Source organism: Coregonus clupeaformis, chromosome 23 (assembly GCF_020615455.1).
Source record: "Coregonus clupeaformis isolate EN_2021a chromosome 23, ASM2061545v1, whole genome shotgun sequence".
Taxonomy (NCBI): Eukaryota; Metazoa; Chordata; class Actinopteri; order Salmoniformes; family Salmonidae; genus Coregonus; species Coregonus clupeaformis.
The window spans coordinates 25,567,491-25,584,170 of NC_059214.1; the positions used below are offsets into that span (position 1 = coordinate 25,567,491).

At 43.0% G+C, this 16,680-nt stretch overlaps 1 protein-coding gene across 1 annotated transcript in view; it reads left to right on the forward strand.

Moving 5' to 3' along the window:
- Positions 1-16,680, forward strand: part of LOC121536711 (methyl-CpG-binding domain protein 5) — a 51,359-nt gene that overhangs the window by 27,590 nt on the left and 7,089 nt on the right. The window contains exons 2-5 of the mRNA XM_041844158.2: positions 6,877-7,585; positions 9,092-9,194; positions 9,405-9,579; positions 10,263-12,506. Coding sequence (XP_041700092.2) covers positions 7,473-7,585; positions 9,092-9,194; positions 9,405-9,579; positions 10,263-12,506 — 2,635 coding nt within the window. The 5' untranslated portion in view covers positions 6,877-7,472. The remainder of the gene's footprint in view (positions 1-6,876; positions 7,586-9,091; positions 9,195-9,404; positions 9,580-10,262; positions 12,507-16,680) is intronic.

Sequence of the window (16,680 nt, forward strand, 5' to 3'; positions counted from 1 at the left end):
TGCAGCATTGAAGGTCCCCAAGAACACAGTGGCCTCCATCATTCTTAAATGGAAGAAGTCCATTTTCCTAGAGCTGGCCGCCCGGCCAAACTGAGCAATCGGGGGAGAAGGGCCTTGGTCAGGGAGGTGACCAAGAACCTGATGGTCACTCTGACAGAGCGCCAGAGTTCCTCTGTTGAGATGGGGGAACCTTCCAGAAGGACAACCATCTCTGCAGCACTCCACCATCAGGCCTTTATGGTAGAGTGGCCAGACGGAAGCCACTCCTCAGTAAAAGGCACATGACAGCCCGCTTGGAGTTTGCCAAAAGGCACCTAAAGACTCTCAGACCATGAGAAACAAGATTCTCTGGTCTGATGAAACCAAGATTGAACTCTTTGGCCTAACTGCCAAGTGTCACGTCTGGAGGAAACCTGGCACCATCCCTACGGTGAAGCATGGTGGTGGCAGAATCAAGCTGTGGGGATGTTTTTCAGTGGCAGGGACTGGGAGACTAGTCAGGATTGAGGCGAAGATTAACAGAGCAAAGTACAGAGATCCTTGATGAAAACCTGCTCCAGAGCGCTCAGGACCTCAGACTGGGGCGAAGGTTCACCTTTCAACAGGACAACGACCCTAAGCACACAGCCAAGACAACGCAGGAGTGGCTTTGGGACAAGTCTCTGAATGTCCTTGAGTGGCCCAGTCAGAGCCCGGACTTAAACCTGATCGAACATCTCTGGAGAGACCTGAAAATAGCTGTGCAGCGACGCTCCCCATCCAACCTGACAGAGCTTGAGAGGATCTGCAGAGAAGAATGGGAGAAACTCCCCAAATACAGGTGTGCCAAGCTTGTAGCGTCATACGCAAGAAGACTCAAGGCTTTAATCGCTGCCAAAGGTGCTTCAACAAAGTACTGAGTAAAGGGTCTGAATACTTATGTAAATGTGATAATCTTATACATTATACATTTAGCAAAAATGTCTAAACCTGTTTTTTGCTTTGTCATTGTGGGGTATTTTGTGTAGATTGATGAGGGGGAAAAAACAATTTTATTAATTTTAGAATAAGGCTATAACCTAACAAAATGTGGAAAAAGTCAAGGGGTCTGAATACTTTCCGAAAGGCACTGTATGCCTTAATTTCTAAAACATATAGACTCTTAGCTTTAATTTGACCCCAAATTTGATGTGATCCTATGAACTTCACATGTTGGTGCTCATGGGGCTTTTGACATGGAAATGCCCAGCTGCTAACTGATTAATGTACCTGCTGATGATTAAGTCTGCTGTGTTGCCATTTTTTCCGGCCAGTTATCGTGGTCTTCTTTGCTCTAACCCACTGTGAATGTGTCTCGTTGTATAGTTGATGAATTTGTACATTTCCTCTGTATATAGTGTTTTTATTTATTATATTTTTAGTGATATAGTGTGTTTTCCTGTTCACTGTTGCAATGTTATGCCTTTTGGCCAGGTTGTCATTCCAAATGTAAATTGGTTCTCAATTGACTTATCTGGTTAAATAAAGGTTAAATAAATGTTATAAAAGAACATAAGGCTAATGCTAGAGTTTTATGTAGCCTACATTAGGCCTCTGCTAAACCTTGGGACATTTTTAAATGAATTCTACTGGTGAATTCTAAAACAAACTTTTTCCCTTGAGGTAAACATTGTGGACTAGACTAACTTATTTCCCCTCTGACTATAGGTTTGAGGCTGGAAGGCCTTCAAGGCCATCACACACAGACTACTAATGTCCAGTAACGCGTCAGGCTGTCAGATAAATGTATCTGGCATGAGCCAGCAATGGAATTCCACCTTCTGTTCTTATAATCATGTGTCATTTGAGTATATCATTGTAATTATTGAAGCAGATTTCTGATTAGGCCTAGTGTGCCTGCTTTCCATTCAGTTATTTTTGGCTAAGCGCTCTATGGTTATTAAGGCTACATTACATTTCGTTCTTCTACACTTGGTCAAGCGTTTTCTCATCTGGCATGGAGTTGGATTGTTTGTTCACAATATCACAAGTAGAGATACTGTGTCCATGTACTGTGTCTCTGAAACTGTACGCTGCAAAAATATTTGGAGCTGTTTAATCTACCACTGAGCCCTCCCACATCCCCCTTTGGGACTGCTACCTTGCATCCAAGACAGACTGGCCTATTTTTCAACTCAATCTGTTTCCCTCCAAGTTATGGAGCAGTGGTGGAACACTAGAGAGCCATGCACTCTTTTGTGGGTGATTTATCATGTGGGAGGGAGTAGTAGGCCTATCAGGCTCCACAAATGTGCCTTTTGTTTTCAGGCACACATACTATGGAGGGTAAAACACAGTATAGCCTCAAATGACACAAACATTCAATATTTGTTGTACAATATTATTTCCATACTTGTGATTATTTTGACATTGTGCAGGTTTCAGTCAACAATGAAAATAAAGGATGGCACAGTGTATCTAGGCTAGCAATCAAATCTGAATTTTAGCCTTTCTCGGTTTGTCCTCTTTCAGACATCCCAAGGGTGACTGTGACTGTGGCACAGTTCTGACTAACACTGCTCTCATACATAGAGCAGTTCTATATGGATGTGTTATATGTTTGCTGTACTCTGATTTAATACCAAGGCATTTGGTAATGGTATCTAGGCGAAGGAAGGAGCCCTAGCTTTAATTCCCAGCATTTTCTGTGCATGCTTGGCTGTGTTGATGAGTCATCCGTCACAGGAAGTGCACAGCGATTGTGATTCACACTCTGTAATGCAATATTAGAGTGCTGCTGTTTATTTCGCCCCAGAGTTATGGATAAGTTGTCGGTCTGACCGTCCAGGCAGCGAAAACTAGCACTCCACAGTCGAGCAGACACAAAGGGCTATCGAATGTTTCAGCCCCTGGGCAGCCCACTGTCACCCTTACTCTCCCACTCTTTCAGCAAGGGAATTCACAATGTCTTTTTGGCCCAAGGTTTCTGATGGTTATGAGAGATGGGAGACAGATTTGACCATTCATATGACAGTATCGCAAGTATCCTGTTGAAATTAGAAAATAAAAATATAAAAAATAGAATATTGTGCCCTCCAAATCCACCCACCTACAATTGGCTGTGGTAGACAGAAAACTAATAAAGAATGAACAGTCCCCCTATATATTGCCATCTTGTTGCCACTGGTGAGCTCATCATAAGGTATTGGCCAGCGGAGGGCTTGATTAAAAAGGGGGATGGGATGGGAGGAGGTAGATAGTCACCATGGCAAAGTGCCTGTCTAATAATGAGTAAGCCCTATAGCGGTATTCAGAGTGACGTGATTTTGTGACCATTCACTCAGCATATACCCTAATACAGCTACCACTACAGTACTACTTCCACCTCTACCGATAGTTAGTTACATATCGGGATAGGCTGGCTTGGCGGGTCCTCCATATTACATCCCACCCCGGGAAAAACATTTTCCGACATGACTTCGCAATTCTTCGAAATTCACTAGCTGGCTACCTGCCTGGTACTCAGTCCTGCACCTTGAAACTAATGCCCCATCTATATAGACTCATTGAATGCTGGTCACCTCATATTCTGTTCATATACTGTTGTTTACTCACTGTATGTACAGTGGGGGAAAAAAGTATTTAGTCAGCCACCAATTGTGCAAGTTCTCCCACTTAAAAAGATGAGAGAGGCCTGTAATTTTCATCATAGGTACACGTCAACTATGACAGACAAAAGGAGAATTCTTTTTCCAGAAAATCACATTGTAGGATTTTTAATGAATTTATTTGCAAATTATGGTGGAAAATAAGTATTTGGTCAATAACAAAAGTTTCTCAATACTTTGTTATATACCCTTTGTTGGCAATGACACAGGTCAAACGTTTTCTGTAAGTCTTCACAAGGTTTTCACACACTGTTGCTGGTATTTTGGCCCATTCCTCTATGCAGATCTCCTCTAGAGTAGTGATGTTTTGGGGCTGTCGCTGGGCAACACGGACTTTCATCTCCCTCCAAAGATTTTCTATGGGGTTGAGATCTGGAGACTGGCTAGGCCACTCCAGGACCTTGAAATGCTTCTTACGAAGCCACTCCTTCGTTGCCCGGGCGGTGTGTTTGGGTTCATTGTCATGCTGAAAGACCCAGCCACGTTTCATCTTCAATGCCCTTGCTGATGGAAGGAGGTTTTCACTCAAAATCTCACGATACATGGCCCCATTCATTCTTTCCTTTACACGGATCAGTCGTCCTGGTCCCTTTGCAGAAAAACAGCCCCAAAGCATGATGTTTCCACCCCCATGCTTCACAGTAGGTATGGTGTTCTTTGGATGCAACTCTGTGTTCTTTGGATGCAAGTCAGCATTCTTTGTCCTCCAAACACGATGAGTTGAGTTTTTACCAAAAAGTTATATTTATGGTTTCATCTGACCATATGACATTCTCCCAATCCTCTTCTGGATCATCCAAATGCACTCTAGCAAACTTCAGACGGGCCTGGACATGTACTGGCTTAAGCAGGGGGACACGTCTGGCACTGCAGAATTTGAGTCCCTGGCGGCGTAGTGTGTTACTGATGGTAGGCTTTGTTACTTTGGTCCCAGCTCTCTGCAGGTCATTCACTAGGTCCCCCCGTGTGGTTCTGGGATTTTTGCTCACTGTTCTTGTGATCATTTTGACCCCACGGGGTGAGATCTTGCGTGGAGCCCCAGATCGAGGGAGATTATCAGTGGTCTTGTATGTCTTCCATTTCCTAATAATTGCTCCCACAGTTGATTTTCTTCAAACCAAGCTGCTTACCTATTGCAGATTCAGTCTTCCCAGCCTGGTGCAGGTCTACAATTTTGTTTCTGGTGTCCTTTGACAGCTCTTTGGTCTTGGCCATAGTGGAGTTTGGAGTGTGACTGTTTGAGGTTGTGGACAGGTGTCTTTTATACTGATAACAAGTTCAAACAGGTGCCATTAATACAGGTAACGAGTGGAGGACAGAGGAGCCTCTTAAAGAAGAAGTTACAGGTCTGTGAGAGCCAGAAATCTTGCTTGTTTGTAGGTGACCAAATACTTATTTTCCACCATAATTTGCAAATAAATTCATTAAAAATCCTACAATGTGATTTTCTGGATTTTTTTCTCAATTTGTCTGTCATAGTTGACGTGTACCTATGATGAAAATTACAGGCCTCTCATCTTTTTAAGTGGGAGAACTTGCACAATTGGTGGCTGACTAAATACTTTTTTCCCCACTGTATATACTGTATTCTCAACGTGGCACATCCTAATATCACTACTTCTGTACATACCATTTTCTTTTCCAAATTATATGCAGTCTATACACACCACATATTTATATTCTGGAGTCTCACACATGCTCACTCTTATATCTACTTTGGATTGTTATTTCTTGATTTCTTGTTTTCATTTATATATATTTTTTGTATTGAATTTGCGATACATTCTACTGCGCTGTTGGAGCTGGTAACATAAGCATTTCCCTGCACCTGCTATAACGCCTGCAAGTCTGTGTACACCGACCAATAAACTTTTGATTTGATTTGACATTATTGGGTACTATGCAAAAGTTGTGGAACACTTGTGAGTGAGTCCTCACGAAACCCAGACAAAAACGTACCATAATTTTGGAGATTTTCACGAAATGTAATCCATAGAATAGTCCTTTGGAGGAAGGATTTTTGACATATATTTTACATTTGTATGTAAAAGCATAATTGAGAAATAATTTGGCCTTACCCAGGCCTCCATTAAGATTCCATAATGTTTCATCTGTAAATGCTACAAAGTACAAGTTGGTGTCGTATGAAGCTTTACTGCTTGCTCTGTAATATGAGTAGTATTTTGATAAAATAAAACATTACATTAATTTATGAATATTGAAAAACATGAACATCAAAAAGAATACACGTTTTAAATATATTGTTTAACATAATATACTCTGAAACTCTGATATACAGGCATATCAGAGTGGGATCTCTGATAGTTTTAAATTTATGGCCCATTTTATACAGATACATTGGCATAGTAGGCAATGTAACCAACCACAGCCCTCCTTTTACTTGTATCATTGCACATCCTGCAAATCACCAGCAGAGGGCAACTATTTTGAATCCATTTTCACATTCACTCTGTTGGTAATGCTTACAAATTGGATCATAACTCTAAAGTAGCAGATCCCACTTTGATATACTCGTAGAATATATTATGTTTAACAATATACAATTAGCCAAATCATTTTTTATATTTTTTATATTCATAAATCCATGTGAAAGAAAAGTTATTGAATTTAAAATACTACTTATTACAGAGCAAGCGGTAAAGCTTCATATGACACCAATGTTTACTTTGTTGCACCTACAGATTAAACATCATGGAGTCTTAAAGGAGGTCTGTGTAAGGCCAAAATTTAATAAATATCGAATCAAATCAAATTGTATTTGCCACGTGCGCCGAATACAACAGGTGTAGACATTACAGTGAAATGCTTACTTACAAGCCCTTAACCAACAATGCATAATTTTTTTTTTTTATATATAATAATAAGTGTTAAGTAAAAAAAATTAAGCAAATAACTAAAGAGCAGCAGTAAAATAAAATAACAGTAGGGAGGCTATATACAACTTTGAGTCATTATTTCCCAATTCTGCTTTTAGATACAAATGTCAAAAATATGTCAACAATCCTTCCAAAGGACTATTCATTCTATGGATTACATTTCGTGAAAATCCCCAAAATCATGGTATTCTTTTGTCTGGGTTTCATGAGGGATCACTCCTGTCTTGTGTGGAATATATTTAGGAATATTCTTCTCAATAAGATCAATACTCCTTTTGTTATGTAGGCTAGCAATATATTCCCAAACGTTTTTGTAGTCAATTTGATCGTGTTACTTTTGACTTGTTTTACAGGTTGGAAAATATGGGACAGTGGCTGCTCTTATCCGTTATCAACTCGGGGATGATGTCATGCTGACGGATCCTGCAACTATGAAGAGTTCTAAGGTGGCAGCATCGGCAGTTAGTATCAGCCAGAACTCACTTCATCAGATCATGACCAGATCCATCCAAATTTGTCCAATAGCAGCTTCTGTGAACTCAAAGTGAAACATCTCCATTGGTCTGTGAGAGAGGTAGCCTGGGCAACTCTACTTCAAGTTCCCTCAGACCACCCATACAAATGTCCCCAGGTCCCCCCACCACTACCATGGCGTCCTCACAAAGACATTGATGAAAATGGTGTTATAAACATGTCGACAATAAATAGGATGGGGACGAAGGGCCTCAAAAGTCTGGTTCCACAGTGAACCTGTCCACGGAAGAGGCAGGCGACGGTGGGATTGGCAGTTGGCAGTTCCACCAGCGAAGCTGTTGAAGCGCATCATCTCTTGGTTGGTCAGTTTACTCCTGAGAGACCCCAGGATGACGTGCACTAGTCTGAGCTCACTGACAGACTTGTGATATCTGACATCGCAAGGGTGTAGTTGTGCGGACCTAAGGAGTGGACAATGAACAGAACAAAGAAGAATGAGGGGCTGTGTGCTGAGGGGAAGCGGCCCCCGGCTGAAGTCCCTATAGGTTGGCAGCGGAGAATCACCCACAGCGGGGTTGTCTACATAAGGTAAGACCTGCTCTACCTGTATTTAAACTAGCCTGTGGTCCCTCGTCTCCCCAATCGGAACTTAGGCTAATGACCTCTTTCCTTCTACAGTACCAATTTGTCATATTCACCCCGTTCTTTTCTGCTGCATCTTTTCATGTAACTGTTACCATTTGAAATGGTGTGTTTGTTGAACGGGTTCCCTTCATACAGGATTAAACAAAATATATACAAAATTTATAAAAGGCTGTGGCAATAGCAGGAAGTGGCATCTAGTGGGCAAAACCTGGTACTTTCTCACTAAGTTATGGGGGAAAATGCAAGCGACTTCAAGGGCAAATTTCTCTGAACAGTGGGGGAAAAAACATCACTAAGCTCACTGTGAATACATTACATAGTATGAATAAACAATACTCCAAGCTGCAGCTTCATACTACTTGTCAAACATAGAGAACTGATACTGTACACTGGCCGTTGGGGTGGGCTTGGTGTGGGGTTTGGGGGGTCCGTGGGTGGCTTTTGTCCATTAATTTGGAATCCTCACGTCTTAGTCTTTGTTGAGAAGAGGTTTGGTCCAAATCGGATGTTGGGTACTATATGTATTGAGTAGTTTAAGAGTCCAAGAAATTGAAATTGGCAACTTGGGTGCAATCAATTAGCTTAATTTGTCAGGGATCAAATAATCTTTATACAAAATAATGTTGCAGGAATGCTTATCTTATCTGTTTCTAATTACAGAAACAGTTTCTGATTAATCTGGGATGGTGGGTATTAATTCTCTTTCTTGTGCTTTTTGAGGTGGAACGACTCTTGTCAAATGTCTTTTACCCTAATAAGACTGACCACAATAACCCCGTAGTCCATTACCTTTTATTGAAAGGCAGAAAAAGTCACTTCTATGCATTTTCTGTACCAGAGCCAGTCAAGCATAACACCTTCCAGAGAGTCTAATATTGCCTCCCTCCCTCTTCATATGAAGTATATTCCCTCTCTGGTGGGAAGATCTGGGCTACATGGCCTTGAGGAGGAGAAGAATGTGTGAGAACAGTGACTGTCTCATACAGAGAAAATTGTCCTCTGAAAAACTATGAAATGCTGTCGGGAGCTATGTTTTATGGCAACATAATTCCACCCACCAGCTGATTTTCTCTCCCTTACTTTCATTGAGTTTGAAATTAATGTTTTTTTTTCCTTTTGAACCAAGCCTTTTAAGCTGATGGCACTTGTCATTATGAAGGTGAGCCATTTTCATGGTATTGTGTTCCTCCTATGTTTTGGGAGATATGCTTTTTTGCTGTGACTGACTGACACTACTTTATCCAGGTCATTTGATATAATTTAATGTGTATGGTTGTGTCTGAAATGGTACCCTATTCCCTGTATAGTGCACTACTTTTGACCAGAACCACTATAGGCCTACTGTGGGAATAGGGGGCCATTTCAGATGCAAACTGTCTTTATTTAGCTATGGTTGTGCTATGCTGTTACATTGGTCACTCACTGAATCTCTCCTCTTCCACATTCCAGTCCCAGTGGCTCAATGCTAGCCTGTCTGGAGCAGGTGAAGAGCTACCTGCTGACTGATGGCACCTGTAAGTGTGGCCTGGAGTGTCCTCTCATCATTCATAAGGTGAGCCAGCCTGAATGAGTTTGCTGTGTGGTGGGGCCACTCCTGGTAGATGGGTCATAAAGTTCAAAGGAAAATGCACTAGACACACTACTGAACACTAACACAATTCTTACTGTAGCCAGGACTGGAGGAGAGAGGAAGTAACACATGTATAGTGTATTGATAAGACTAGCCACACACACAGACGCTAACATCTTTCACTCCCCTCAGATATTCAACTTTGACCCCGGGGCGGCTGTCAAGCAGAGGACGACTGAGGATGCCCGAGCCGATGCTAATGTCACCAAGCTGTGTGTCCACAAGAGGAAGGTCATCGCCGTGGCAACCCTGCACAGGAGCATGGAGTCACCGCACCCCGCTCTGGCCAGTCAGGGTGGTGGCACTGGTATGTGGAAGAAATATTGTAAATCTGAGATGCAAACTAGCTCCCTAGGAAAGATCCATCCATTCATATGACTTATTGATTGATAATGAAGTTCAATATCTCAAATATCTGATCACATTCTGAAGTAGGCCTAAACACCAGTGCTTTATGATATCTTGCGTAAGGGCATAATTTGATGATGAAAGCCAATGTCACTTAATGGCTTTTAGTCTCCAATGGGTGTCACTTGATATAATGACATGACAATCTGTGCATTCTCAGCAAGTTTTGTTCTGTTTTTCCGTATGCCATAGAGAAATTAAAATGAAAGAGAATATCCTCATGACGTATTGAGACCAGCTCAGTCAGAAATCATCTGCTCTGTGCATTATTTTTACAGCACAGGACTGCAGTGCATTGCTGCTCTGTCAGCATTGTGTTATAAAAGAAGCGAAAATGTGATGCTGTCTGAAGAACATGCATACACATATCAGCTAGATTCAACTGTCTGCTTAGCTGCTATTTTCTGTGTTTGCTCTAAAGATCGGGTTTCTGTTGTCAATTCAGCACAGTTTTTGGTTTATTTGTTTTTGGCTTTTCTGTAAGGTCTGAATGGACGATGCTGAATTAATTGAATAGAATTATCTCATCTGAGATGATAAAATTAATTCCAAAGATTGATACATGTTTGCTTTGCTTTGCAGGCACTGCACCTATGGGTCCTATGAGTCATCAAGCAATAAGGAACAATATGCACAATGGTCCACCCAGCTCTGTGGCTCTTGATGGCAGGAATCCTGACAAGACGCGAATGTCCGTTTCTGGTCAACATTACTATACCCATGAACTGGGTTCTCCCCCTCAGAGGGATCTGTACTTGGGGTACAGCAGGACAAGGCTGGGGGGCAGCGAATACAGTAGCCAACAACGGTCACCCTATCACAGCCGCCACAGTGTCCTGCTCAGCCCCTCCTCCTCCACCTCATGTTGCTCACAGCATTATGGTGATGGCGCTCCCTCCCCAAGGACTGAACCTCTAGGGAGTCCTGACCCCAACATGCTTGGTTTTCATGGAGCTTGCAGCCCAGGCTCTGCCCATATGAACGGTGATCGTTTTACTGGTCTCTCACCACCCAGTATCTTGCACCACGGCTCCCCTTTGGCCACCCAGCCCTCGTGTGCCATGGCAGGAAGGACTAATATACCGAATTCCCCTAACATCAATGCCAAAAGCCTCAATATGCAGAAGCCGTCCTGCAGCTTCCCTCACAACGACTTTCAACATAAGCCCCAGCCTGCATGCCACCCACAGTCACACTTTTCCCTGTCTCAGCTCCCTCCCTGCATCCTGCAGAAAAAGCAGGTGACCTCTGAGAAGGACCCTCTTGGTATCCTGGACCCAATTCCAAGCAAGACTCCTAGCCAGGGTCCCTTAGTGCCAAACGTATCTGGCCTCCAACACAATGCCCAATCTCAGGTACCACCAATGAATGTAAACATCCCCCCTGCCAGTGTCCCTTTGCCCAGCAACCTGCCCTTGCCAACTGGGAAGTCTGGAGCTGTTGGGCATGGCCATAGGGTCCAGCACCACCCTACCCCCTCATCCGCCTCATCCTCACCTATCATGTCCCCAGTACATATGGCTGGACCTGTCCTTGCCAGGGTGGAGGAGTCACCCCACTGCTCACGTTGCTTATCCAGTTCTTCTGAACATGGTAGCTTCGCTCACCCCACAGGGCTCCAGGTTCCTTGTGGGGGTTCAAAGCCACTTCCCCGGTCCTCTCAGGCCTCCTTGGGGTCCCCTCGACCTGCAATGCCACAAAGTTCTGCATATAAGATGGACAAACTCCATCACTTGAACGATACCCCCAACCAACTGCCAGGGGAGATTAACATTAGTCTAAGCAGGCATCCAAACTCCATGTACCATCCAGCTCCCGGATCTGATAGTGTCCGTCAAAAGAATCACTCGGTAGGTATGCCCCATAACCAGATGTTAGATCAGCAGAATCCTGCTTCCTTCCCAGCAAGTAGTCTACTGTCAGCAGCAGCGAAAGCACAGCTAGTAAATCAAAACAAACATACCGACAGCACATCGGGTGTAGGCGCAGAGGCTCACAGTGGCAGCAGTTTGGGACACCCAGGGCTGGTTGGTGGAGGCAGAGGTGGGAACCTAGATGGACACAGCACTTTAAACCAGAGATATGTACCTAATCCTGGGCCGTTGGCGAGTGAATTTCAAAGCGGAAGAGCAGCACTAAGAGACAAACTCATGGGTATGGCTCAGCAGAGAGAGGCAAATCGCAAGCGTAAACTGTCCAATGATGGCAGCAGTGGTGGCATCAACAATCACAGGGCTTTCGATGTGCTCAAGCATCCGATGGGTGGCTCTGGATCTAGTTCATCTAGCTTTCCAGAGACTTTGAGGAGAATGTTGCAGCAGGGTTGTTTGCCCCCAAACACCTCCATGGCCCAGCTACTCCAGTCCTTGAGCCACCAAAGTGTCCACAATGGGCCAAGCCATGTGGGCCAAAGCCTGGCCAGATCTGGCAAATCTCCTTTCTTGGACAAAGCTTTGCCTCAGATGTCAACTTTGCAGCAGAGCTTGCAAGGGCCTCATCTCCAGGGCAGAGCAAAGATCCCTGGCTTCCAGAACATGAACAGTGAAGGTCAGATTTCAGGCCAGGATCTAAACATGGAGCAGTTCAACAGGCCAATTAACCAAATGCAGGACCCCGCCTTAGCTGGGAACTTTAGGGTGTTGGGTTACAATGGTGGACAACATGCAGCCATGGGGTCGATGCAGGGAAACCCAAGCCCTCACCAGCAGCAGCAGTTTGGACTTCATCAGAAACCATCCCAGGCGCAAGGCAACCCCCACTTCAGAGGCAGGGCAGGATTGCCTCCCATGATGTCCAATGGCGGGGTCCAAGTCCTCTCTGAGTCAGGTAAGCAGCTGTTTCTTCTTGATTTGGTTGACTATTGTCTTGTTATCCTAGGTGTAGCAAAATCATAGATTTATATGATGTTTTAAGTCAAGTCTTTATTTATATACTTTTTGTGATAAAGCAAGGACTGCAATGTGTGTTGTGCCCCCTTGTGGGGAACACTGGTCGTTTTTGTCTTTGTATTGAAAATAATTGGATATAGCCAACTTTATTACAATGATCCAAGATTATCCATCTAGATGTTTGGGGCCAAAAAAACATTGTGAATTAGGCTACTACCTTACAAATATGAATATGACCATATTTTTGCATATAACTCTTTGTCCTTGTCATTAAATTCAGTCTCATGTTGTTGCTGTCTTTGTCACTTGCGCTCTTTAAGCATCTTTCATCAAAGCGCTGACTGCAAAACATTTTCTGCTGCACAAACTAAATGAAAGTGAGCTATTTAAAGCCAGTGTGCAAGACCTCTTTAAAGGCAAAAATGTTGTACAAGCAGGAAGACAAAAATGTTCAGATATGTTTTTCTCAAATCACACCTTTTTGTTTCTGCTTTTTTGTTCTTGTTCTAATATTTTTAACCCATTTTCAGCTAAACTAAGTCATATTTTCAACAATGATTTGAGTTAAAGCCTCAGACACACCAAGGATGTTCATATATTGTCACAGCACAGATCAGCCACAGGATCAGCCTCGTTAAAAATAGTCCAGACCACAAGGTGGCAGTAGCTTTCTTAAGCGACGTTTGGCTTGTGTGTGCTGTAGATGGCTAATGTTAGCTAACTAGCAAACTGTGCTAATGTTACTAGCTAGAATTTGTATTAAGCCCTTGTTGATACTAGCCAGATGGCCACAACTAGATAACTAGTGTAGCTAGCAACATAATTAAATTGAAAGGGATTCGTTTTTTGAATTAAGCAACTGCCTGTTAGCTGCCGAGAGTCAGTTGAGTAGCTAGCTAGCTATCTTGTGCTAACTGCCAAATGGTGATGCTAGTCGTTTAGCTAGCAAGCGAACTGACATTGGCAGTATGGGATAATGGAGAGTGAATTAAAGTATTTATTAAACTTGCTAGATAGCTAGCTTGGTAAAGCAATTAGTATTGTGTGCAATGTGCTGCACTTATCACCCCATTTGTTTCATATGAAGTGTGTGTGAGTGCCTGGCTCATTTAGCAAGCTAACGTTAATGAGCAAATGCACATTTATCAAACATAACAAAAGAAAACATTACAAAAAGTTCAAGCACAAAACTCCTCTAGAAAAAAAATAGGTGTATTATGCAGCATTAATGTATAAGTTAAAACAATTCTGTTGAAAGGGGGTGGATTACACCGGAAAAGTGCCCTCTTTTTTTCATTTTTCTTGTCACTCCTGTCGGCTCCCCCACATGGAGGTTCGTGCTCTCTGATTGGCTCAGTCAAGTTGTCAGCCACTGAGGAGCAGGTCGATTCTACAAGTAGAAACCGCAGGTTCGTCGGTACGCAGCAGGTACGTCTTTTGTTCTAGCAAAAGAAGGAGGCCGTCAGTTTTCTCTGTGTGTCTGGCCTCTAACACCCGACTCTCCATCTTGGCTGTTATGATCATGATATCTTTGTTTCTCTGTATAGGCTACAATCCCCAGTATAGCCTAATTACTCTCATTGTATGAAATGAGGAGCAGAGACAAAACACTCACCAAGTTGAATTATGCTAGGGATTCTTCTACTTTAAAGATTAGGCCTAGTTGCTATCTACTTTTATTGTAGTCAGCCTATAGACAGTGAGCGGAGAGACCTCGGTGTTGTGGAATGCACCTTCTTACTATGTCCTCTGTGGTCTGCGGCCAGGCCTCTACATTGCCAAGGGTGACAGTCTGTGACAGAGCTCCCAAGAAGAGCCACAAGCCAAACGTCACTGGTTCGTGTATCAGACAGCTGCATGCGTCCTCTTGGCTGATGTCGCTGTCCCTGTGTCCTCAAGCTAGCCTCTAGTAACCTACATCCCTGCTCTTAGAGAGTGAAGGATGGGAAGTGGGAGAGGGTCACAAACAATGAGAGCACCAGCTCTAGTAAACAAGTAGACATGTAATATTGATCTAATTGCTGAGATGGGGGGTTTGCTCTTAATGGTTTTAGGTGATTGGGAGGGTGAGTGGGATACAAGCTCTGCCACCAGATTAAAATACACTGAACAAAAATAGAAACGCAACATATAAAGTGTTGGTCCCATGTTTCAGGAGCAGAAATAAAAGATCCCAGAAAGTGTCCATAGGCACAAAAAGCTTATTTCTCTCAAATTTGTTTGCATCCCTGTTGGTGAGCAATTCTCCTGTGTCAAGATAATCCATCCACCTGACAGGTGTGGCATATCAAGAAGCTGATTAAACAGCATGATCATTACACAGATGTGGCAAGTTTTGAGGGAGCATGTAATTGGCATGCTGACTGCAGGAATTGTCCACCAGAGCTGTTGCCAGAAAATTGAATGTTAATTTCTCTACCATAAGCTGCCTCCAATGTCATTTTAGAGAATTTGGCAGTACGTCCAACCGGCCTCACAACCGCAGACCACGTGTATCGCGTTGTGTGGGCGAGCAGTTTGCTGATGTCAACGTTGTGAACAGAGTGCCCCATGGTGGCGGTGGGGTTTTGGTATGGGCAGGCATAAGCTACGGACAACGAACACAATTGCATTTTATCGATGGCAATTTGAATGCACAGAAATACTGTGACGAGATCCTGAGGTAAAGGTATCTGTGACCAACAGATGCATATCTGTATTCCCAGTCGTGAAATCCATAGATTAGGGCCTAGTGAATTTATTTCAATTGACTGATTTCCTCATATGAACTGTAACGTCTTTGAAATTCTTCCATGTTGCGTTTATTTTTGTTCAGTATACTTATTGTCTCTGTCATTTAATTTTTTTGTGATAAGTAATATGCAACGGCTAGACAGTATTTCCCCTAGGATTTCTTTCAGCATCGGTGGAAAGGGTAGTTAGTTTGATTATATGATGTATAGTTGACTCCTGATGTATGCAATGGCTTGGGATTGTTGGGAATACAGATAGCCAACAGTAGCACAAGAAAAAGGAAATAATATATTTGAATTGGGACTCGTGAGCTGCACTCCACTTGAAGGGAGCTTGCATTTCCTTTGATATGTGCACTTATCAGGAGTCTAATGTATCTAGACAGCTGAACCTTTAGTATAGGCTAATTACATTAGGTGGATCTTGTATTTTATGCACTTTCACAGTAATGTCAAAAAGTCACTAGCGAGCTGCCAGAAAGTAGAGAGCACTTGCCCTTACAGTGAGAGCCACACATCCATAAACATGGGATGCATTTCTGTTTCGATACAGGAGCTCCACACAAATGATCACATTCACTTCGTGTCCAAGCTCTGTGGATTCAGGAAATGTCCTCCGAAACCGTCAGTTAGCGGATCATGGTGGCTACTGGCTACTTTGTTGAGGTTTGTCAACCGTTTATTTCAATAGCATTAGAATCCTCATTTTGTCACTGCTACTATTGGCTACTTCTCCTGTTCTACACCAAATCACTTGCTGACGGTGTTGAGGTAATGTATGGATATCCATCTATGGTGTATATCCTCATAGATTTTTATTGATTTAAGAGTCAGGACCTATATTTTGTCTAAAATACCTATAGTTGGCCTGAAGTTTGTCTGTAGTCAGGGAAGCCCAACTGAACCACAGTTGCCCACTTTGGTTTACATTTCAACAACATAGTTTTCTTTATTTTCTCACTTCTCTTGTCTGTTTCATTTTACTTATTTGTTCAATCAAGTCCTCACAAATCAAGGGAAGTAAATGGGAGTAATCTTTGGGCTTGTTTTCTTTTTACGTCCACACTACTCTCCTTTACTGTCCCTTTGGTTTGCTTATCTTTGAAAAAACTAAATTAGCTTGGAGTGGTGTTGTCCTCCATGATCAGATCTCCCTCTACTCCCCCTCCCTCACTTCACTTTTCATTCTCGCACCTTTCTCACCCCTCTTGTGTTTCATTGTAATCTCTCACACCGCTCTCCTCTCTCTCTCTCTCTCTCTCTCTCTCTCTCTCTCTCTCTCTCTCTCTCTCTCTCTCTCTCTCTCTCTCTCTCTCTCTCTCTCTCTCTCTCTCTCTCTCTCTCTCTCTCTCTCTCTCTCTCTCTCTCTCTCTCTCTCTC